The sequence below is a fragment of the Haliotis rubra genome, unplaced genomic scaffold, assembly GCF_003918875.1.
Source record: "Haliotis rubra isolate DU_JTF1 unplaced genomic scaffold, ASM391887v1 Scf398, whole genome shotgun sequence".
Classification (NCBI taxonomy): Eukaryota; Metazoa; Mollusca; class Gastropoda; order Lepetellida; family Haliotidae; genus Haliotis; species Haliotis rubra.
The window spans coordinates 650,542-676,615 of NW_025767077.1; the positions used below are offsets into that span (position 1 = coordinate 650,542).

Here is a 26,074-nt window from a genome sequence, read left to right on the forward strand (position 1 = left end):
GTCATAATGGATGTCCCATGTTTTCTGGGGTGATTCAGCCAGACAAAAACGTCAGAGATGAGAGATTTGATGATGCTTGGGAATGCATGCAGATTTCATCACCCTCCAGAAAGATTTTTGAGTACCTGGAAAATTTCAATTGCACGCTGCAGTTGTTTAAGCTGAGAACAATTGTTTTACCTCCAAAGCTGGACTAGTGTTTGCCAGTAGATTTATTGCAGTGCCGATTGCAATTTTATGATCAGGTGTGTTAAGGAGGATAAGGAGTTGTGCGGTGACTGCTCGGTGACTGCTCGGCTATTCACCACACTTGACTAATGGCCCATTGAGGCTGTCAGACCAACCCTTGTGAGTGCCTACAGCCCTTGAATACATGACAGATTTTGTTTTCCCAACAACTTTGCCAGACAATCTAGGGTGCTATTCTGGGATCAAAGGTCTTAATGGGGAGTGTTGCCCCTAAATAGTATTATTCCAGCTTTTTGAGACTCCGGGGTCGGCTCATGTTGACACTGGGAGTCCGTGTAGAAGCAGAGAAAATGATCGCCACTTGTGGGCGAGTTTGTGCCTATTGAAATTGGTGAGCGTGGAGAGGCTGTAGAGCACAAACAACCCCACGCTGAGAGGCTGTTCTTGTGTTGAGGAACACTCACCGCTGAATACTCCGGAATAGCCTACAACCAGCTGCTCAAACACACTCCCAGCCCAACACTAGGCCATGCGAGTAGCTGGCAGCCATATTGGATGCATAGCAGACGCCAAGGCAGACGGAGTCACTTGGGCTCTGACAAATTCTGGAGTTTTATGCCTCCTTTGGATAATTACTGAATGAGAACTGGATGAAACTTGAAGCTTTCTCCAATGAGGATGATCTGAAGTTACTTTTGCAGCTCTGACATGGATATTACTTGTTTTTTTGGTGGTTTTTGTTCACGGCCACCTCGAACAAGGAGTACTATACTAGCTTGGCTCTGAACAAAGCCCTGACATTGGAGTTTGTGCTCAGCATCCTGGTGTCTTGCTGGATATTTCTGGATTATAACTAGGTTTTGATTACTTTCATCAGGTAAGTTCATATATAACAACATCTGACATCTGTTTCTTTCTGACAAAATGGTTGCCACTTCTGACTTATTTCAGAAACAGGCAAAATGTGCATCACAGTAATTGCTGTGTTTACTTTTTGTCTTGCTTTTTTTGTTCAGCTTATGAATATAAATGTTTAAAAAATGACAGCATTATTCATACTGGATAATGGAACATAAATAAATTACAGTCGTCATTTGAGCTAAAAATTCATGAAAACAGTTTTTAAATGAAAGAATTTTTCACAGAGCACTGTTGTTATCTTTACATTAGCTCCTCCATCAACTGATTCCGACACGCTTTCTTTAAACATTGGGAAATAGTTACACGCAATCTTTTCTTTTAAGTCTTGATCAAAGCAGAGTTAAGCTAGTCTTTGCACTACTAATAATTGATGTGGCGGGCAGAGTTTGGCAGAACGAATGCTTGAATAATTTATCTGGTTAGACAGTTTTAATGACAATTATAGGAAAGACATCATCCATTTCAAGATTGATCAATGTGACAAAAACTCTATAGGCCTTTTTGTCTTTTCCTGGATGAGTGCAGGTTGCTTTTTCTACTGGCGTAACCATGACTTTCAGCATCACAAAAAAACATTAAACAGCTGTAAGGAAAATACAATCATCATACTTTTGATGGAACTTTTTCCCCAGCTTTTTCTTTCATTATGTCTCTTTGAAGTTAGCGTTTGGCTTTGATCTGTGTTTATGTTCAAATACTTTGTAATTGGTATAAAATCATTGCTTCTGGCTGGCTTTCTTGTGGAAGAAATTCAATAATAGCCTGTAGCAACTGAGTAACAGCATTCATCTCAAAGTTTTACCTGATTTAAGATTTGTTGCCAAGAAATCTAAGGATATCCGTCTTTTTACGTCAGTCACAAGTGTCATTATGATATGGATTTTGACTTATCTTATTTGCTCGTTTCCTTGAGGGATTATTAAAGTGCATATCAAATGTAACGCTAGGGTCGTATTTATGGAAATGTTTTCTTTTTATTCATAACTTACACTCGATCCTGCTTTGATTTCCTTTTGTAGCACATCTCAAGTCGTTTTGTAGAAAATCTTAAAAGCGGATAATGTTTAAAGGTTTGTAGACACTGCAAGTATAAAAGGCAAAAAATACACTGAAAGGATTTCAAGGCCTGAATATCTTGTATTTGAATTTCAAATGATTTCAGAAAGAACTTGTGAAAGTTTCTCATGAGATTGGGATTTTCTTTTTGTGGTAACTTGAACTGTGAACTTAGACACTTGTGTTGGAGGAATAGAATTATTCTCATTCAGTTTTCAAACAACCCTGTGATCTTAATACATACGTTTCTCCTTTCTCTTGCCCAGTGTCATCTTGTGGATGACAGGAAGCTTTGCTGTTGGTTGAAGATGGTGTCAAGTGTCGGAGGAACGTGCCATAATCCCAATTAAATTGGGCCACCCCTCATTATTCCTACAGATAAATCATGAGTGAATGTTATCTGAAAGACCTACCACATAGAGGCTATCTTGGATTTGGATGGATGGGTCTTGTTGCGCTAAATTTGACTGCTTTTGATAAATCGTGATCCCTTGGTGAACCGAAACTCATAAAACATCAATGGAATCTTGAGACTTTTCATTAAAATGCGCAAAAATTGGATACAGGGATTTTTTGCCCATAGTGATGAAGATGGGCGTAGTATTTGATATACAACATACATCACTTCATGCCGAGACTGATGATGTGTCTTGAGTGCTTTGTAAAGAAAGACGTGTAGGTGAAATGTCGGAAGTGGATTTCGTGTATGATTATTTAATGACATCAGGGGAGGGGACATTTTTCAGAATTTTATCAGTTTTTAACTGGAGCTTGACAGGCAACAATACTTGAATCCAGACCTTCGGGTTTGATATGTCAGTGGGCATCAGTGTTATGCTAGATTCCAGACAGTTGGTTTGATATATTCATGATTTGCCATGAATGTTGAGCTTTACACTTGAGACAGAAGTGTTGCCAGGCTACTTTTCTTGAAATGGACCAGGCAGGTATTAGCGGGACAGGAGGTTTAAATATTTCAGGCTGTAGTGAATATAGTGTATTTATAGTGTAATGCATCATGTTTTCAGATAAATTTGATTAATGACAGTGTAAGTATTTTTGTTCCAGTGGTCAGAGCTTGAACTCTTGTAAGTACTTGCAGATCAATAAATTTGTAAGGGTAATGTTTTTCAGTAGTAGCTATATGAGTTCTAGGGTTTGCACCTAAGTTGAAGTAGATTTATGATGTGTATGGGTTTGGTATTCAGCTTACTTGTAATTGGATGAGCGGCCATATTGAGTGTTGGGATTTTTCGGATTCTACTTGATTCTGAAGTAGGAGTTGGACGTGAGGCCAAAGGTACTTTGTTCCAGTTGGGTAGTTCTGCCTGCAAGGTGTGACTACAGCATGCCTCGAGGGACAGACGTTTAGTTGATCTTACGTCTGCTGTGTTCTTGAGGGGGTCAACACATCAGGGCCAAGTTTGTTTTGGGATAAAAGTATTATCTGAGTTTGTTGACTTGGGCTCTCTGTGTAGGGGCCCAGCGAGAGACAGAATGCTGCCATGTTAGCGTAACATCCACACAATGTTTACTGCCACAAAACCCAGCTCGCGGCAAGTCGGCCCTCTTCGCTTGCACTCCACACACTGCCTGCCTTGTAAGGTGTAGAATCAACTAGTTTCTTCCTTTATTGCCCAGGGCACAAACAGTTCCGCTTGCTTTAAGCATTAAAGCTTGTGTGCTCTACCTCGTCAGATTCTGTCGAGCGCAGGGAATGCATTCAAAACTTGTCAGAATCAGCTTCAAGCACTTCAGCTCTCTTTACTTGCGAGTTGCTCATGTTTTCTCTGTGATTCTTTTGACGACTAGATTGGATTAAGAATAAGACAGGCTTTGTCCCTTTGTTTTGTTGTTTGCTCAAAATGTTGTGTTTTTGTCTCTGAATTGTTTATTGTCCTGATCCTTCAGTAACGATCTCCTACACAAAGCCATGGTTAAACCAAATTGAGAGATCTCAAAATGGCGTCTGCTGCTAAATCAGGAGGTCTGACTGCTAGACTCTGTGTCAGAAACGACCAATTTCTTGTCTTTCAGCTCCAGTTTCATGTCTGAAACTTCCAAGATGACCCCAGATCTCTTCATCTTGGTCTCGCATCAGATTTTTCTTGTAAACTTTTCTTCCTTCCTTTGATGTTCATCCCATCCATTGTGATGTTAGAAAACAATCCACATGTCCCTTTCGGCCATCTTGATCTGGACGAGAAGTGATATGTCACCAAACCCTGTAATTACCCCTCCTTTTGATATATAGGCCAGCCTTGCAGACATCCTACCCTAGGCTAGGGGAAAAACTCCTGGAGATAATCGCAGTCTGGATTTGTGTAATTACAGTGGAGGATCTTTATAATAAGAGATGACAATAGATAGGTTTGTTTTGAAGCATGTTCGTTATAGATTTGTCCTTGTTTTCGAGCAATCTGGATGCAATATAAATGGTGCCAGATTACAAGAAGGGGATTAGAAAGATTATTTTTTCACTTTATCTGACCCGATATGGTTCTCTTGACGTCAGAACATTTAATGTGATTGGAGGTTTAGTGTAGGTAGTTGTTCATGTGGGTGTCAGAGAATTGCCATTATGTGTATTGTAATGATTGAATTACTGGTGTAGATACTGATATCGTATATTTAACTAGAACCTGTTCTTATACCAGCCTGTGTTTCTTTTGACTAAAACATTGCAAAAGTAGGTTGTAAACTGCCATGACTGTCCCCACAGATACCACATCAGGTTCAAAGATTTCATGCAATGCAACTTAAAATCTAACACTGCTGATGGATTTTAAAGATGTGATGGTGTTAAATTTAATTTTTGACAAACTCCTTCCAGATTGTCTTCACATCTTAATGATGGCTCTTGTAGTCATCAACCCCTTTAAGTAAGGGATTGTCCTCAACAACAGTTCAGTGAAGACTTGGGTAATGTTCCAGGCTCTCACTAGCCTCGGATCATCTGGGGACCAGCTCCAGGGGCTCGCTTCATCCCATGCATGCATTTGGATTAGGTGATAGATAACTGCTACTGGCCCCAAGGGAGCTCTCAGATCAAGGGTTTATCTTTGCATGTTGGGGAGTAATTAAGTTAGATCTAGTTCTCTTAATGAAAGCAAAAAGTAATGGGCCAGCGTATGGGGAAAGGAAAGACTATTTTCCAATAACAGCCGATGGTGCAATGTTTTCAAAGCTTATTCCAGGCCCCAAGGGAGCCCTGTAGTTCAGAGGATAGAGTCTGTTAATATGATGTTATTGACTCTTTGCTGCCCAAAGGATGCAAATTGGTGTTTGTGTTAGGTGTTGATTTTATTTTATGTGTTGAGGATGTCATGAATTTGGAGGGAACCATGTTCATCCATCATTCGAAGACAAATTTTGTTGATGCTTTTTTTCCACAGTGATTGGGTTTCTTCAGAACTATTTTTTTTTATTTTGTTCGATAATTTGTGTAAATGATATTGATTAATTTCCTTTTTTGCTGTGAGTATCTGAATTTTTCAGTTTAAGCACACAAGAGTAACAGTCTCATTTCCAGCAATAAATAAATAAGATCTTCAGCTCTGCTAATCAATAAAATGATATCACAGTGTAATTCTAGCCCCAACGAAATGGATTGGACATGAAGCAAAGGAAAAACATTAATATATTTTATCGGCTATTCCTTTCACTTATTGCCATTTTTATCAGGGTTTCATAGTGTTTTATTTCAATATTCATGCCTGGCTATTTGGCTCGTAATTGAGGAGGCTTGCGTGCATTTCAGTGGAAATAGTATCTTTTATAGCATCTATGTCTCTGCTTGTGATTATGACTTGCTTGCACCAGATACTTTATGATCCTCCGCTTGCCACTTGAGTCTTGCTTGAGAGACACAGACCTGTCCATAAACGCTGGAAAGGATTTGCTTTTCAATTAAGAAAGTTTTGGGTGGGCGATAAAAGTGTCCCATAGTAATCCAGGGGCCTTGTGCAGGGGCATATGTGAATTCTTTTCACAAAGGCGGGATTACATTCTTGGAAATAATGTTGCAAACAAACGGGTTTTATTGTCGGCTTTTAAAGAAATTGCTTGTCAAAAAACTAATCCTTCGTACAGACCGGCATCCAGGGCCCATATAGCAGAGAACTATAAAGCCAAAATGGACATTGTAAGATAGGCCCGCCAGGGGAGGCCATAAACGCTGTCAAATAGCAATAAACGACCATGCTTTACTTTATGCATGCACAGACATTACCCAGCAGTCCTCGGTGCAGGAACTGAAGGATTTTGTAAGCCTGGTGCGATTTTATGTTCATTCTGGTATTATTGACAAGGGATTAGTCATTCCACTTAGATGAAAATTTCTGTTGCATTTGTGTCACCAATCTGAAACTGTTCGGTTTCATTGGTAGGCAAATGACAGGTCTGAAATGGAACGATTCGTCAAAATTGACAAGTGCCACTTTCTGGATTATGGGCCCATATCCAGAGCCAAATGAGAGCCTTGTCGGTCATCGATGACGTTCTGGCGTTCAAACGAACCTGACACAACACTGTCTTACTTTCGTCACGTTTATGACTCTTAAATGCTCCCATTTGCTTCCCTGTGTCATTATGTAAGTTGCAAAAAAGAAGGCTGCCATATTTGATTTCCGAGTTAGCTGATGAATCTCAATGCATTGGGAATTGGGCCAGTCCTTTCATTTGCGAGAAATGCTAAAATATCACCTCTGTGGAGCTCGACAGATCAATCAAGGAGAAGCGCATTCCACGCTAAGGTTCCTTTCATGTTTATTTCGCTTGGATTAAAATTGACATTGCAACATGAAACTGCTACGCTGTGTTTTGGGCATTTAAGACCAAGTGATTTATGGCTTTGTTGCAAGTTCGTGTAAAGTTTCAACATCGCCGTACAAAGAAATATTTTCCATTTCAATTTTGAATTTAAAAAGTATTTTTGATTGCCTTTTGTTTCTAATAATGGATCAAAAAATAAATCAGATGAGACTTTGACAGATGGTTTTTCAACTTAATTTCAGGAAAGAATCATTTTTGAAAGCTACAGAATCTGTTATGAGCATAATTAGGAGTTCTTGTATTATTTGTCATACGCCGTCCCTGTATATTCAATTCTAATGTGTTTCGCTCTGGCTTCGCTGGCTGAATAACGCTATTGATTAATCTATGAAACGCTACACTAGTGTAGTGTATACTGCTTATTTTATGTAGGCATCTGTTGGTATATTTATGATACTCTTAAATTTCTGTCTGGATGGCTTGATGTGTTTCAGGACTATGTTATGTGCCATTTAGGCGAACATGTTTCATCTATCATCTGTTTGATTTGCAATTGTGCGAAAGCCATATTTTATCACCCATTGTAGCCGAACATTTTGTTGCAAATTCCATAATTGACAATAACACCTGTTAAACAATTAGTATTTGTTACTCATCATGAAAGGCCCATAAACGTAATTGCAGAAACTTGAACGCGGCCCAGCTGTAGAGTGTTGGGATCGTTTCAGTTTTTAGAAAAATTATTTTGAATGGGAATATTTCGTACTCCATTGCGCTAGCTTTGTTTGGGTGTAGCGTGGGGCCACATGTGGCAAATAAATTGTTCAGATGCAACTAACAAGGTACACATTTTGCTTTGGCAGAATTCTTACACACATTGCGCAGACTTTACGAAAACGAGAAAAATGTGTTCATGTATTTTGTCAGTATTGCTCACAGGTGCAAAATGGACGCTCTCAAATGTAAGTCAGATTAGCTGCCATATTGAAATTGCCACCAACGTGTCCTAATGTGTAAGCATTGTTTTTCGATTTTCCTCTTAAGTGGAGTTTGGCCCGCGGTAGGTTGCATGCATTTTTGGAGAATTTCTATGGCCGTCATATTCTTACTTATTGCTTCCATATGTGAGAAAGGGGCAGTAACAATATTATACGAAGAAAAACATTTCTGACAAAATACTGTGGTTTTAACCCTGATGCACTGCTTACATATGATAAAAACGCCATGCTTTTCATTGCAAACCATATTGCCGGTTTATTTATAAAGCTGCATTTCTTAAGCATTGCATGCATGAAGCTGAAATAGTTATTTACAATGATAAGTTGTATGTATGTATTCTTTCTGATCATGAGTGAAGTGAGTCATATGAACTAGCATCATATCAAAGGAAGCTGGTTCGCCTTCATGATAGTAATGAAATATTTTAATGATTTCTTTCCCTTCTTCAAAGTAAATGATACCGTGGGTTGGTATTTGATTGTTATCTGTGAAATGAGCAAGTTGTGGATGAATATTTATAATGCAACTTCATACATACATGCATATCGTAACGATGCTTGTAATTATCTGGCGTAAGTCATGCATGAATATTTATGATTCAGTTTATACTTTTGTACATAATAAGTATCTCCCAAATGCATAATCCTACACAGCTGATTGCATGTTGAGCTGACATGTTATGAAACAGGCTTTCATAATGAAATGTACTTGCAATGTACACCTAAAGAGCTAGGTTAGCATGGTGCATTTGGTATGCTGCTGTTTGTTATAATTGATATAGATGCTGCTAGGTGATTCAGGGCATTGTTGCTTCTCTTTCACTAGATGAATGTACATTGTGTTAGGGCAGCCTAGTGGTTAATGTGTTCGCTTGTCCCACAGAAGATCCGGGTTCGATTCCCCACATGGGTACAAAGTGTGAAGTCCATTTTTGGTGTCCCCTGCTGTGATATTGCTGGAATGTTGCTAAAAGCGGCATTAGTTGTTTACTGTCATATTCCAGCTATATCATGACTGTCTGTAAATAATCGAGTCTGGACCAGACAGTCCAGTGATCAACAGCATGAGCATCGATCTACGCAATTGGGATACAATGACATGTGTTAACAAAGTCAGTGAGCCTGACCACCCGATCCCGTTAGTCGCCTCTCACAGCAAGCATGGGTTACTGAAGATCAATTCTAACCCAGATCTTGACAGTTCACAAGGGTTCTTAATGTTGACAGGAACCATCAAGAAGCTGACCTTGAATGACCAATCCTGGATATGATCTACCTGAAGTATTAGTTCGCAGCTCTTGTGAAGTTTATGTTCGGGTCAGTGTTGACTTACAAGGTTGTAAAACGCCATTCATTGGCAACAGTGAAAACTTCTTTCCTTCCTTCATCATGCGACTACATACCTTGTCTCTTATCAGATTCTCTTCCAACGCAGTGCAATAACACATGGTAAGAAACTCTACCACACGTTGGTGATTCTAACAATCTGTGACAGTGGCCCTCCAAGTATTCTCCCTGAACACATCTTGGAAGCATATCGTTCCTGCGGAATCTTGCCCCTAATGTCCCTCAACTTAACGTACTGGCACACTGATAGAAGTATGCCATGGCAGACAATCATGGACATTATCGGGGTAAAAAAGTATATATCGTAACCTTATCTCCGTGCAGTTGTGCAGTAAGCAAGTGCATTACGCAGCTGGTGTGTTGGACCCCCTCCCTCGCCCGGAGCCTCACCCCGCTTGACAGTGATGAGTAGATACTTCAGTCTCACACTCCAAACCCCTGCTTTTGCCACTCGGGGAGACAAGCATGTCCTCTGTGGGATGATTTGCTTGTAATTGAAAGATTGTCAAATGTTTAAATTACACGAAAGCCGCCTGTTCTCAAGATAAACTCTGAAGCAATCTTCTCAATTATCGGAACAGAGTTGGCAGGTCTCGAGCACCCATTAGATAATCTAATGGCATGTTGTTTAGAAGGCTTATCTCCATTAGCTGTGAATTTACAAATTTTGCCCGGATCTCGTTTTTATCCGATTGGCTGTGCTTCCCAGATAGCTTGTTTGGAGTAAGTCAGAGCTCTTCTCGAGTAGGTGGCCCTATCTCCCACCACCGAAGCCTGCCTCTCACTGCTGTGCCTTGTTTTTTACTGATGGTGTATCTCGCAACTTTCTGGGAACAAGTGCGGGAGTTATCCCCTGGCAATGCTGTGTATGTGCAAACAGTGATAGGTGCGAGGTGTAGACATCTCAGCGGCCGCACAGGCACACGGAGAGAACGTGTTATCTCTCCCTTCTGTCTCTCCGTTACCAGATCTAATGCCAGCACTGGGCTGTTGCCATTTGTCTATCGGTAGATCAAGCCAAGGAAAAAACAAAACTGGGGATCATTTGAAACAACAGTGTTCCCAGGCGGCTCTCGAACCTGCTGGAGGTGAGATTCAATGCCCCTTTATGCATCTGGATTGTTTCGAGGGTCATGTTTGGAGAATCAACAATGTCGGCAGGCGAAATGTTCTCTCCCGTGGTAGTTGGGCCCGCCTCCAGTCTACAAGACCCAACACTGCCTCCATGTAATTGCTGCAACAGACCCTCAGCTGATGTGTTTTTCATTCCTCGCAACATTCTTGCCAATTGACTCTAGCGATGAGATCTAATTCAGAGCACTACGACCTCCAGTGAGGCAAGCAGTGATTATAGGAAACACACATGTACAAGCCAGTGCCTCTTATTTCAAGAGACTTCCAATGCTACACCTCTGCTTCTCATCCTAAATTACTCAAAGGGAACTATAAAAGTCTTCCACTTACACAGGGGAGAGGAGGTCACTGTGTGGTAACGAAGGCAGCAGGAGGTTATGGGAGGTAGGTAGCATCTTCGCGCCTCTTTGAACAACCAGAATGCGAAGACTCTTGGCTTCATAACACTTCTCAATGGCCTCCTTATATTAGAGACTCAGTCGTGGGGATGAGTGTTCGTGTTTGAAGGAGAACCTCTTCTTTCAGAGAGTGCCATTTGGCAACAGCGTTGGGATTTGGGTCTATTTCATAAACGTCAATCAGAATACTATTTTCATCCTCATTCTAGACCCAGTAAATTATATGTGTGAAAAACGGATTTGAGTTTTTGATGTATGTTGTGAAAATAAACGCTAATGTTGCTTGAAATCTGTTTTCTATTTGGTGCTTGTTTCGTTTACGTCAGTCAGGATGTCTCGTTTCATTCTTATACATCAGCATCACCTGCATGTAATAGATTTGTAATTTTGGCGTGTACAGTGAACAGGGTAGTACCATAGGGTTCAATCAGTTTTCTACAACAGTAACAGGGAGTTTTCCAGCCTAACAAGCCCTTGCTGTATAGCCTTGAATTTGAAACTCCCCAAATCGGAACTCAAATTTGGCAGTTCAAAGAAGCCTCTCCAAGCAGATTTATTATGCTTACAATACAGACAGTGTAAATCGCGTCCAAGTTCAGTAGGTTCATTAGCTACATCCAACTCCGACAGACTAAAACAACAAGAATCAAACTGTGCCTCCAAACAACAGGGGAAAATAATTAACTTGTTATCTATTCGCTATGGTAGAAAAGAAACATACAAAAGCTTTCTGAATCCTTTGAGAAAAAAGTTTGTGTTTTGCGGAACATGTTTTCATTGGGTTAATGTTGCTTCCATCTGTTGGTGAGTTTTAAAGCCTTGTTTGTACAGTTTGTTAATCTTGTAATAGGACTCGATGCGGGATGCGTGGAGGGTATTTATCGAGCGGCTTCCCTCCCCTCGTCTCCTTGGCAAGGGACACCTGGTGGAACATCTGTATGGAGGTCTACATGTAGCCCTGTATTCAATGGCAGTGGCATAACTGTCCAAATGCCTTGATTGATGGCTGATAGACGTGAAGATACGAGCGTTTTACATAAGTTGAGCTTTTAGCATTCTGGTAATATTTCACGCCAAGCTGTTGAGAATTTGACATTTTTCAAGATTTGTTTGATATTTTGATGCTGCTGGTTGGAATTGGTGATGAATTCTTGGAATATGACTGAAAGATTACTTGAACATTTCGTGGATGACGAAATGTGGAATACATCTGTTTGGAAAGTAGTATCAGTGTTTATTAAAAATGAAGTTTATTCCCATCCAGTTTCATGCTTCTTGACCTGCTAAAGATTTCCAAAAGTAGATCACGTTGTCTTGACAACAGGATTTAAGAATTTAAAAAATTGTTGTTTTGGGGATGGAATGGCTTAAAGAATTGTTTAATGGAAAGGAAGTTCTATGTTTTTTCGCAAAAGAAAACATTAATTCAGTCATAAAGAAAGTAACAAAGGAGACACTAAGTCCGTCATACTTGCGAAAATCTCCACCTATAGCTTTGTCTTGCAAACTTGTTGACTAGACTGGATGTGCCAATTGTGGAAAGATTAGAGCCAAAACCTTAAATATGTGTCCAGTGTTTAAAAGTGCCTCATCAAAGGAAAGTGTTTTAAGGCAGGGATTTGTGCTCGTAACCTTTCAGTATGAACTGTTGGTTGTCATTGACATAAGATAAATAAGTGTTAAGTTTGGTGTTTATTACACTGAAATTGTAGTCCTATACCCATCTGCTCCTTGTGCTTATCACAGTGGAGCTCGTTCACTTCGTAGCGCTATCGACAAGTGCCACTTGATATGAATAAGACTGATGTTGATTTCACTTGCAGTAGCTGTTTCACCAAGCATTAAATCAAAAATGCCATAAATCTTTCGGAGCTAGCCTATTAACAAACCTTGTTTGTATTCCATATAGCTTCTCAGTTAATAAATTTTGCCGTGTGTCACTGAAGCATATGTTAATGTCAGTCGAGATAAAACCTATTTTTGTCTTGTGAAAAGTGAAATAAGATAAAATGTAATATATTACATGTTTGCTTATATGAATCATATCATGAATTTATGTCTGACAAGATAAGTCATAAAATAGTGTGTATGAGACGGATTCAGTTTACGTTGCAGCACAAGATTTCAGTATCATGACAAACTTTGATATGTTATTTCTTTCATCTTTTGAAAAGAACGGTCTCTGGTTTGCGATTTTTTTTATTTTTAAAGTTTTATTTTTAACGTCAAGGAAGATAATTCTGATTTTTTTTATTTTTAAAGTTTTATTTTTAACGTCAAGGAAGATAACTCTGTTCAGTGCAGTTTTTAGTGGTACATAAATGTAAATTTAAGAACATGAAACCGTTTACTCATGGTTGAATTTAGCAAAGATAAGCAATCAGGATGTCCATGCATAACCAAGCAGCTATGCTTGGATTGATGAGCCATTCTTATTTTTTAAATCAATGGACGATCTGTGTTTTACCCAGGGTAACCAACCAGTCATTCTTACTTCCTTTTTTTAAAAGAAAACAAAAAAAATGGCCAACCAGTCATTCTGACCTAGGATAACAAACAACCCATTGTTACAATTTTTCATCTAGTAGTCATGCTTTCCCATGGCTACCAACCAGCCAAGTTTTAGGTTGTTTTTTTAAACAATAATTTAAACAACCCTGCCAACCAGTTATGCTGACCTAAGATAACAAACCAGTTATGCTGACCTAGGATAACAAACCAGTTATGCTGACCTAGGATAACAAACCAGTTATGCTGACCTAGGATAACAAACCAGTTATGCTGACCTAGGAGAACAAACCAGTTATGCTGACCTAGGATAACAAACCAGTTATGCTGACCTAAGATAACAAACCAGTTATGCTGACCTAGGATAACAAACCAGTTATGCTGACCTAGGATAACAAACCAGTTATGCTGACCTAGGATAACAAACCAGTTATGCTGACCTAAGATAACAAACCAGTTATGCTTACTTTTTGTCACCCTCCAGTTACGCTTTTCTATGAGTGAGTGAGTGAGTGAGTGAGTTGGGTTTAACGCCGCTTTTAGCAATATTCCAGCAATATCACTGCAGAGAAACACCAGAAATGGGCTTCACATATTATACCCATGAGGGTAATCAAACCTGCGCCGTCAGTGTGACGAGCGAACTTTAATCGCGAAATATATATGATAAACAAATATTTTGTAAAGTTACACAATTTGTAATGCAGGTGTTGTCTTTCAAATTCTAATGGAAGCCATCTTGGTTTGTTTATACGAAGAAATTCACACCTTGGCTGTTGGTTCTGTGCTGGGTGATGGCAGCATTGGCATCCTAGATTACCATAACACCTGAAGGTGTCTGCTAGTCTTGGAGAAACAAACAATGCAGGATCCCGTGAACCATTCCCTTCCGAGATACCCCCAGAATTAGCTCCAGTTTACCCACTGATTCCTGATCTTTGAAGGATGTGGAAATGTCTAAGGGAAATCACCTTTTCAAATGGAATGGATATCTCACAGAGCGCTGCTTGTTTTCTTTCACTCATGTTGCACATCAAAGTTCTCGGTCAAAGATTTTGTAATCATTATGGAATTTAGCTTCTGTTTCGGGATGCTTGTGTTTGTAAGAATTGTTCCTCTGGGTTGTTTGGTTACGGTTGTGTTTCGCGTCTATGTTGTAGGTCAGGTTTTGTAATCATTTAGGAATTTTTGCGTTTGGCTTTGGAAGAATCGTTCGAGTAATGGATGCTTGTTTGTTGGTTTAGGTTTGATGTAATGTTTCTTGGTCAAGTCTGGGGAATACGTGGCATTATAACCACCTTCTATCACTTGGTGGCGGTAATGTGAAGAAGATTATTACCCCAAAAATGGAAGAGGGTTCAGTCTTTGGAAGGAAAACGTGGAACAGATTTTGCAGCGTTTTTCATGAAAGGAACTCATGAGACCAAACATTTCTGCGATATTCCTAATACCCAGGAGGCCAGAGCGCACGTGTGCCCATACCGGCACCATCTGTTGACAGCCCAGATGCATGGTGTTTTGTATATATTGAATTCAAGAGCCAGCCCACAACTAAGATTTGTTCCAGTAACGAAAACAACACTTGCAGCGAACAAATGAAAATCAGCCTGGTGAAAACACAAATCCCTTTGAAAACTGGTGTTGGGGTATCTTTTTCGCCATTTCCCGGAAGGTTCCCGAACAGCTCGCCAGGTCAACAGCACACACGGCAAGATAACAATTCTTTGCCAATTAGAGGCCCCCTGAAGTAGCGAAAGGGGAAAATGATGTGTGTTCCAGACTCCGTGAATTTACACAGCCGCTTCAGAGACCGGCATATGAAAAATTGGGGAAATTAAAGTTTGGGTAAGGAACCCGTGGAAAATATGTTGCCGATTACGCCGCATGTAGTGGATTAAGTTTGTTTTGATCTCTCGTCGCAGGTGTGGTTGGTTGTGTGTAATCCAAATGGCATCGAAACAATCTGAGACGGGAAAGTGGTCCAAGAACTTTCAAAAGTCGTTTCTGCTCTGAACATTTTTAAACCTGGATCCCTCAAGCAGAAGGAAAGGGTTAGCCAGGATACTACTTTTTTTCCCATTGTGAGTTATTATATATGAGAATATGAGTTTAACAGCCCATATAGCGAAGGGCGAAGGTCAGGTGCCTGATTCATAATGACTCTTGTGAATTTTTCTCACTGGAGTCAGCCAGGCATTAGGTGACTGATTATATTTGACTGTGCCCTCTCAGTGATATCACTGGATTTCAATCTTTCTCTGATCCATTATTCTCTCCAACCGTGTCATTCCTTCATCTAGTGTTCCTCTTTGTGTGGTGCTTCTGTGTTGAAAACAAGCAACAGATGGTTACTGAGGCTCTTTTTGTGAAAAGTATAAAGTTTTTGCATGATGCAACTGTGTAATGTTTGTGGAATATGACAGCATCTGCTTTGAAATGGCCAGTTTCTGCTATGAATGTAGCCTATTTCATATGCATGCAATGCAAGTGGACTTGGACAAAGGCAACAGTAAAGGCTCACTTGTGTACATGTCTCCTGTAATGTCACTTCAAAGAGCATCTTCAGGTTATTTTCAGAATTGATGATCTACGCTTGATGTTCATGACATTTGTGAAATCTGCATCATGTTTGATGCACACAAAATGGGGCTGAGGTTCTTTGATACTGAACATTCTTTGTGGTGAGATAAGTCAATGTGATTGTGAATATTTTCGAAATATGAGTTTGCTTTGCTATTTGTGAAAAAATTAAACCTTTCTGGAAAAACGGCCACCTTGTCATTTACTTTCCAACAAATGTTTTTCTTCAAAGGTAATGGGTTTGTGTATATTTTTCAGATAAATGTTGTGAAATGTCACAATGAAAAATGTAAAATAGGTTTAATGGTGTTTGTTAGAAGTCCCTCGTACTCCATGCTCCCATTAATTGCACTGATTGTAGATGAAGGTGGTTGATGATTTTGAATTGCGCTGCCTTGATAAACAGCTGCAGGTTTTATTTTGGTTTGGGGCAAGAATGTTGAATAACACGATATTCGGGCAGTGTAGAAATAGAACAGCTTTGGCTAATTCTCCAACAGATACTCTCACCTGTAGATTGGGTTGAAGTTTGTATTGGGATTACCTGAAACCCCAGGTAATTGACGAGATTTGAGCCTACTGTGATACATTTCACAGGTGTGGATTTCGCCTGGTGGATGTCAGGTGTTGGATGGTGCACACTGTTGACACTGCTTGTCGAGTTCATTTCTCGGGGTTGTATATTTCATTTCAACTGGCCATGGTATAACTGCTGTTACACACAGCGTCAATTTCAGTGGTATATTGTATGCATCACAGCTGTCATGTCACTTTCAGACAAGGAGCTATTAACAAGTGTAACATACACCATCCCTATTGTCTGATGTTGCAATCTCCCATTATTGTTTGTTTGTTCATTATTATTCCTTCTTTGTATTTATATATTATTTATTTTTTATGGGACAGTTCCATAATTGTTTCGTTTTATTCCACTGTATATTATCTTTCTATGTCCTGATTATTCATTAATTGTGTAACATATTGGCAGTAATTTTCATATAAATAGGGTTGTTATTTGCTATGGAGATTGTATCAATAATGGAATAATATGGGCATTTTTTAATCATAAAAAAATGTTTTCTTTTCAATGAAGTGATTAATGAATAGAAAAATCAACAATGTTGTAAAATGTTCAAAGGAAGGCTGTTGAAAATTAATTACATAATTTAAGATAATAAGATTGGCAAATTGAGGCTGTTTTTGTTGATAATACATGTTACCAGTTGTGCTACTATTAGTATAATTGAGTCCTTGAACTTGAGTGGCTTGTATTGTTCAAGTGTGTCCTCAGCCGGCTTAGGTTTGTGCCTATACCATTCTCCAGGCAAGGATGTGTGAATACTGACACAGGCTTATAGGCAGATCCTGGGTTCTCTTGAAAGCCTACAAGTCATGAGGTTATCAGTAACACTGCAAGCCCTATAGACCCAGAGCAGTTGCTGGGATAAGTTACAATGAGATTCATATCTGCTTGGATGACCTTTGAAGATAAGGCTGAAAATATCAGTTAGCTTAGCAGGGGAAAATAGCTGGGAGGGTCAATAGGTACTAGCGTAGACGCACTGTGTTGTTTTGCGTCAAGCCAAGTTTTTCATCTTCTAATCGCCAATTTGTCCCTTGATCTTGTAGCGCCACTGGGGTAATTATCATAACGGATGAAATATACCACCCAGAGGCGTGGGCTTTGGAACAACGAGACTGGGTCTTATTTGGAAGGGTTTGGTAGCTGTACTTGTTCAACCGAGGACTCTTGTCGACACAGCTTGGTCGGTACACACTGTGAATAATGGAAGACGTTTCACGTAGACCACTCTCGCATCTAGGTTCGGGGCCTGGGCTGAGGTATAAATATTCAGTGGTGTTTACGGTGTGAGTCAGGTTTTATTAGGAGATTTTCACTGTGTGCCGGCAACACACTAAAACGAGAGGACTGCGTGCCTCCGTGAGCTCGCTATGTAAATTGTCACCGCAGAATCATTGAGAAAATAACGCCAGCTCTGTTTTGATACTGTGTCAGCGTGACCCGTGACATTTTGAAAACTTAAGAGGCTATGTGTATTGAGTGAGTTCAAGTGGATCTTGTTGGTGCGTGTCTACATGACGGAGACTTTGAGAGGCGAGCTTTCATACATATATCACGGTATGTAGTAGTGTTGATGAGCGTGGTGAGGGATAGCCGGCGGCTTAATGTTGCATCATTCCTTGACGTCTTCATTTGAAGATTCAAACTTGAATGGTTCGTCTTCGGAATAGTTTTCGTTTTGGAAATGAATCATTATTCAAATATATGTATGTTGCAGTGTTAATGTCGTCACAGTGTCAAGCATTTGTCCCAGTATTAGGAAGGTGTGAGATTTGTGTGCTGAAATGAGACTATCTATTCATGCTTTTCAGAATGCACCACATGCTGTGCAAATACATTTTAGTCGTGTGAAAGTAAATTCTCCTGAATATTTCACCACTTCTTCCACACATAATATGTGAAGTATTCATATTAATTCGAATATATGTATCTTAATTCTGTAGACATTATTAATCCTACATTTTTTTATCTATTTTTTAATCTAAATTTTTGATTAGTTAAGTCATCAACTAATTAAATTGGCTAATGTATATACTGTTTTGCCTCTTAATTAATTGAATCAGATCTTTTTATGTAAAAATACATAATATTTCAAACAGAAAACCTGCTTTATCCCTTATTTGACTTAAACAGTTGGTGCCGAGACAATGTGGAACAGAAGTTGTCTGATGTCTGTATTACATGTAATAATGCCTGAAGATGGAACCATTACCTTGTCAAGAAGAGATTCGAGACTTAATCTTGTGTTAATGTCAATGAAGCTGATGAAGTACAACAGTTGTAATGGTTTCCTGGTTGACCCTGTGTGAATTCAAATCCAAGAGAGTTTGTTTAATCCGCACTTGGGTGTGAAGCTGATTTCTGGTGTACGCCGCAATTATGTTGATGTAACTGCTATAGGCAGCAAAACCATACACAATCTGATCTGCACCAACTTGACAAATACCTTATGGTTCACTTACCACATGCAACATTGTATCACACACTGTACTGTTTTGTGGTTGTCTTTGTGTCACATGTGCATTCCCACCACCACACTTGAACTCTGACCTTCCTGCGTGGTTATCTATATACAGCGTGCTGATCTTTCACTCGTGTCAAGAGACTGAAAAACAAACCTGGATAACATTTGTACTTTTCCCATCGGCACCTTTGCCTATGTCACGGAAGAAACTGGAGACCTGTTCAAGCTGTGATATGTTGCAATCAGATGATTGACGTGGGAGATACTGTATTATATTATCGCCAATCCAAACCAAATGAAAAATTACCCACCCATTTGGTTTTCTTCTCAACAGCTCAGATACACCCACCAAAGTGGAGATAGTATTCAACCAAGGTTGATATTCATAGCTTCAAAATTCTAATATTTCCGTTTATTGATCGCCCATTATTCATTTAGTAAGCGTGACAATATCAGTCAATTTCAGTCATGGCATCAGTTATCAGCGATACTCTCTGCATCAGTTCCCGAGAAAACGCTACGCCGAATCTTTTTTCGTTTTCGTTCATGTCGATTGCATCCAAGCCTGTCCCGTCCTTGTCAGCTGACTGCTGGCATCAACCAGTCAATTTAGATCGTTGCAACGATAGAATTAATGTGTAGCAACATGTATCAGATTCTTTTATTATCTCGACAAAACCATTCTACCCTGAGGGAAGCCTTCTCTCAATACATTATCGCTTTTTATCTGTCGTTTTGAGACTTTGTCACCTGGAGAGAAAATTGCCGCAGTGAGCAAGGTGTGATCGTTCCCATTTGGAGACATGTCACCAAATCCGACAACTTTCAGTTTTCATTTGCGCAAAAAGCTTGCTAACTTTTTTTTGTTATCGCCTGTCAGAAACTACATTTAGATCATAGTATTAGATGTCAGTTCGCTGAGTACCCTGAAGAATGTCGAGTTGGTTAGATGGAGCAGAGGATTTCAGCCCAATGTCGCGTGTTTAGCGTTGCTGTTTGCCACATGCAATGTTCCAGAAAGGAAGTTGTCAAAGATGTGATATCGACATTTTTTGTTTTATCTAATTGTGTTGATTTCGAGAAAGTGAATCACCTCGCAAATAACATCTGCGTCTGTCACTTGTCTGATTAGAGGGATGGCTCTACAGAGCTTAATGCAATTCTATGGATGTTCTGAATATAGAACTATTAAGAGGTTGACTGTGTTAAATTGCCAATTTGATTCTGAACGTTAACACAGCTACTTGAAGAGTGACAGATAAACTTTAGGTCTTCCCTGTGTTGTGTTTAATTGTAGTAATAATAAATATAAGAAGACAAAGAAGAAGACTATTTATAACATGCCTTTAGCGGCTTCATATCCTGCTCTAAACGCACAATGTGATTATTATTACCCCGGATAACCCAAGATAACACCACGATAGAAGGTAAAAAGTAATATGACTTAATCCCACCTGGTACCCATTTTCTGCTAGGTGAACAGAGGCAACAAACTCACTTGCCTAAGGTGAGACCACATGTATCACATGTGCTTCATTCTGGGTCAGGACTGAAGTCCTAGAAATTCTCAGGAGTCAAGGTGTATGTTATGAATATTTTGTTGTTTTTCTGTATTTGTTTAGTGGTTAGATTTTGTTTGAAAAGTAATGTATTGTTCGTGATAAATGATTGTATCGGATATTTTTTTATATTTCATGGCTCCTTTGTTCAAAATTGTTTCTTTTATTTACAGGTCTCTGAATCGGGATCTGATCTCTTCACCGCCGTAACTGTCAACCATAATCGTAAGTATCTGAATATTTGAACCATTGTGTGGGGCATATGCATGTGGAAGGCTTGTTTACCGTACATCTCAGTTTGTCATGCAGGTCATAACAAGCATGACACCTCCGACATGCTACGATCAGTGATCGTGGGAAGGGTTGTCCTGTTACACTCGTCACAATGACAACATACAGTAGGTGTGAGAATATGTCTCCAATATCCCTTTTAACCCCCTCCTAGAAACTTTCCCCCAACCCCTCTTTCTCTTGTGTATTAGTGTTTGAACACTACGCTCCGTGTGCCAATGACATCTTGTAATCAGCTCTAACAAAACGCTATCTATGTCAGTCACTAATCTTCAGTCAAGCACCCACTGTTCCACAGCCATTAATGCAATACTGAGCCCTCTTCTGCTGAGCATTAATTTGATAGTTGATGTACACAAGCTTTCAACCCATGCTTGACTGGTCACTGAGGTAGTGAAGCATGTAAAAGAATTAAGTTCGCCTCCCTAGGCCTAAACAAACTCTGAGTCAGGGCGTAGCCAACCGTACTGTGTTAATCCCAGATCTTTGCGTTGAGACCAATATCAAAGGAATGGGCTAATGTGCATAAAAGGGTCCATCCGAGCTCAGGAGAATTCGAACAGCCACAAGAAAACCCTTGGAACAAATCTCCATTCATTTCTAGCATTGATGACTGCTGCTCCAGAGTAGACCCTACTATCTGACCAGACGTGAATTCTCCCAAGCAACAAAATAAATCAAGGAAATTGCCCGAGGAAGCATTTCTTTCGTTGGTGCCAAGGAAGTTATTTTAGTGAATGTAATCGTTGTGAAGAGCCAGGCTTGTGTCGTTGCGGCCATTGTATTGGGTCAAGAGGCCCCTGAGATGAGTTAAATGGAGTGGAGAAAGTGAGAAGCTTGGTTGTCAGACGTGAGCCCTCCCCTTGTTGTTGAAGACAGCTTGTGCTCCAGCAGTGTTTAGGGATAGCCTGATTTGATTGAGAACTATCTGCAGCAATTTTCTAGTGGAGAGGATCCCGATCTGATTAAGATAAGGCCATGGAAAAGGTGGATCGCTGGGCCGGAGGAATGTGATTTTGATTTGATGGAGCCCTGGAAAGAGCTATACCATGGCTGCCACCAAATGTGTAAATGCGAGACATCGCTCCCCTGACCTTTCCGGAGTGGAAAGCTGGCCCCCAACAATTCACCGAGCTTCTCATTATCAGACTGATAATGGCATCACAGTGATGATGGGCAAAAATACTTGTCATGGCTGATGAGGATGACTTCACAGATATTGCTGTCTGAGGAATCTAGGGAAAAGTTCCTCCATAGAAAAGGAATATCAGGCCATATCTTTGTTGTGATATATTATTTTGCATTGACCTTGTTATGCCTGTTGGATCAGCAATTTGTTCCTGTCAGAATAAGGTATGTAACCTTAGTATTGAAAATGCGACTTTGCTTTTGTTCCATATGAAAAGTTCCGCATCAATATTTTGGGTAAAAATAGGGGGAAAGTGTTGCCAGAAAATGTTGATCAGCATGTCAGAAGTGACCAAATATTTCCATCGATTCATTGCTTTTGAAACTGCCATTTCAATTTCTGACATGAGAAGAAATGAGTAACTGGAGGTTCATCACAATTAGCTCTCCAGGAAATTGCCATGTTATCCAAGATTAATACAAGCCTCATTTAGAGGAGGACTGTTATTTATTGATTTGTCATTCAATTTCACTTTTTATTGCCACCTCTACTCTGGGCCTCCTCCTTGGCGAGGAGACTTCTGACAATCATCCTGCACCTGGCCCCAGCAGGGTTCAACCATCCGGAATCAGCTGGAAAATTGGAGGTCCCCTGTTGCCCTAGCCATCAAATAATCTCCCTAGAGCTCCCAGTTACCATGCTATCAAATAAAATCCCTCCAATGAGCACATTTTCTTGGATAACCCTCCCTTGTCACCTCATAACAATACTGTCCAATTTATTCAGTAACCATGAGAAGACGGGAGGTCCCCTAGGTAAAGCCTGCCCAAATTCAAGATGGCCGCCCTTGCCGGCTGCTAATAGACTAATCATGCCTCAACACCTCTGCTAATTGACTCCAGATTTGGCAATTGTTTCAGCAGCTTTACACAGCTCATCAGCAGCCTGGAAAGCCAGTGTGTAATGAGATAATTAGCTAAGTCAATAAACAAGCTGGGGAGATGATTTGCTGCCTCCTCAGGGTGCCTGGATAGGCCCAACAGGGAGAATCCTGGGCCTCCCTGTTCAGGCCAGACCGTCCATCATGGAGGTGGTCAATCTGCTGTCATCCCTGCCGCCAGATCAGGGTCCCTGCTGTCACTTTCAATAACAAACACCGATTACATGTCCCTGGAATGGTTCCACAGCAAAGTCGCAGCAGTGGAGAGTTGCCAAGGAAGGATAAGCGCACATCCCGCACATGCTTACCTTAATTCAATTCACTCGTTTGCCTTTGTGGTGGGACTACTCTACAGCCAGACACCCATTGTTCGGATACTTTGGCCAATATTGGACATAAACCTGAAAGGAGACGAGGCTGCAATGATTCTGTCCATAATTGGGGACACGGAAACCATCCGTGGAATGGAAAGGATTTGGGAGCATGTTTCATGTATCATCTGAAGGATTTTCTAGTTTGTGTCTTTCAATCTCCAGCAAGATTCACATCATAATACATTGTACTGGTAAGAATTGTTTTCCGCTGGGCACTTGTTATCTAACCTTTGGTGATACATCAGTGTGTTATTGTAGTGACAGCAGCCAGTAGTTGTAATTAGCAATTGTTATTTAACATTTCATTGCAAGTTTACAGCTACAGGCAACAAGTTTTATGTTAATATGATTCATAGAACACAAATGGCTTACATCATTTTTGAAGGATTTTTATCACTTTTATAGATAATTTGTCAATGAAAATGATTTCCGGTACAGTTATAATCCCAAGGGTATTTAGAAATCAAATTATCAGATAACATTCCATGCAAGTATTTCTTTGGTTGAAATCAATATTTATAAACGTGTGCTTTGATTAATGAATTAGTATACCAATATCCGCTCTGGTTTGAAATCTTAAAAAATTGGACCAACATCAGAGAAGAAATATTTCCCATATCCATATGAAGATGATCCCCAGTACGAAGTGGTATGGCACTCTTAACAAGGTTTATCATTAATTCACTTTGTAGGCATGGCTGCTGGCAATCTTGAATAGCTCTCAAAACCCATTTCATGGCAACCTGCGTTTACAACAAAGGCCAACAAAATGCTTTGGCTATGTTAATGCATTCTTGCCTCTTAAAAATGCTGCTTCAAATTATTTTGCTCATCAATCTTGGAGAAATATTATTTAAACTCAGCAAAGTTCAAAAGAATCATCAACCATGATGCTTTTACAATCCTGACTTTTTCCAAAGGTCAGTATTTTTATATGGATTTTGAATATGTCATGATCCTTTTGAGGCCATTTTTCCCCAGGCTTTAATCTTGGCAAAGATTTAATCACCGGGTCTTTGATCTAGCACAAAAAGACATATTGGAATTTAACGTTTCTCTATTCATGTGGAGTTTTTTCCAAACATTTTACTCCACATTGAGCCATTGAATGACTTCGTATAGAATGCTCAAATCAAACTCGCAAGACGCCAGTAGCACTCAGCATTTGGCAGTTTTCAAATTGTGGAATTTACCTCCCTGGCAGAAGAGTACGAGGCAGATTCTGTGAGATTACGATACACAAAGTGTTCGCATTGCAGTTACATCAGTGCCTATGTCAGTAAGCTATGACATTCCTCGTGGAGCTGCTTGTTGTTGACACATGGGGCAAGAGGATGAGTCGACTCACCACCATGAGAAGCCGCAATCGCTGGTGAAATCGAAAGGGATTTCCTCTCGGCATAAGGGACTCGATGTACGGCAGCCCAAAGTGAAACAGTTTTTCGTCTTCTCTTTGAATAAGAAGCCCCGCTCATTCGTTTTATCCCGTGGTAATCTCTGAGCTAATTGTAGAAGGATTGAGCTAAACTCGATGCATTCATTGAAGGATTGAAGAAAGTTTGACAATGCCAAAAGCTGGCCTGAGGATTCCTGAGAAGCCCCGTAGAAGATTTCCTCAAGACATTGCTGAAATTCGGCAAAGCCTCTCATTGGATAGTTGGGATTAGAGAGAGAGTTGATGGTCAATATAGGGATTATCACATTCAAGGATGATGGTGATACAGGGTTTTTACTCTCTGCTGATAACCTTTGCAATTGAACCAAGTTAAGAGGAAAGCGACTTGACAAATATCCTCGATATGGACATGTTTCGGATGTAAACTGACGTTCAATGACGTCGTGGTCTTCAAGATGTTGAAGTATCCATACCAGCTTCATCACTATCATGATTTAAATAATTAAAACATTTCAAATAAATCTCATTCAGCTTTAGTGCTGTCTTGTATAAAATGGCATGCTTTTGAAACCTGTCGGTTCAGTTTGATGCTTTGCAGATATGGCAAACATGAAATTTTTAGCATGTGTCTTTTTTTCTGGGATTGTATTTTTAGTTTTTGGACTTGTCAAATGAGGATGTTTTGGGTGATTTTTGTAATTGTGAGTTTAAGATCAGTATAGCTTCAGACGGTTAACAAAATGGGAGTTTGATTTGACTTTTCAATCATGAATACCTCAGCTTTAAGAGAAATAGCTGAACATTTTCAACGCTAAAACATTACAACACTACTCCGATATAATGATATTCTCAAAAACATATTTCACCAAACTTGCTTGCAGATGGACTTAACACTTTTGCTAGGGTACACATTTTTTGAATGAGGTCATGGATTTTTTTGTTATAAACATTCTGTATGGCAAAGGTAACTCAAAATAGTTTGTGCAAGTTCAAGGTCATTGTCATAGATCAGTACGATGGGTTTTGTATGTTTTTCTGATCTCCACCAAGTGTATTTCTGTTTTGTCTGCAGTTGAATAGACAGGGTAAAAAAAATGACAGTAAATATCGGCAGCTCGTCTCTTAAAAATAGTCATCTGTAAAAGTTGTTTTCTAGATCCAATTTACGGTGTTCAGGAATTCATTGAAAAAGTTCTTTATCGGCTTACATCAGATGAAAAAATAGCGAGTTGACTCCACGTAAGCCCATAGATTGTGTGTCTGTCAATTTGGTACTTGTTTTTCCCCCTGACTAACACATGCTTTGTTTTGAATGTTTCCACAAGACTTGCTTTCCTTCAACAATTACTTGAAAAAGATAGGAATCAAGGAGGTTTTTCATTCCTTGGATAATTCCTCTGGGATGAAGGAAGAACTGGTGCAATTGAAATTTGA

General features: G+C 39.8%; 1 protein-coding gene across 5 annotated transcripts in view; it reads left to right on the top strand.

Annotated features, from left to right (window-relative positions):
• LOC124286983 (autism susceptibility gene 2 protein homolog) overlaps positions 1 to 26,074 on the top strand; it is a 249,675-nt gene that overhangs the window by 202,700 nt on the left and 20,901 nt on the right. For all 5 annotated transcript variants that reach the window (XM_046723445.1, XM_046723447.1, XM_046723448.1 and 2 more), the window contains one exon: positions 20,684 to 20,735. In XM_046723445.1, coding sequence (XP_046579401.1) covers positions 20,684 to 20,735 — 52 coding nt within the window. The remainder of the gene's footprint in view (positions 1 to 20,683; positions 20,736 to 26,074) is intronic.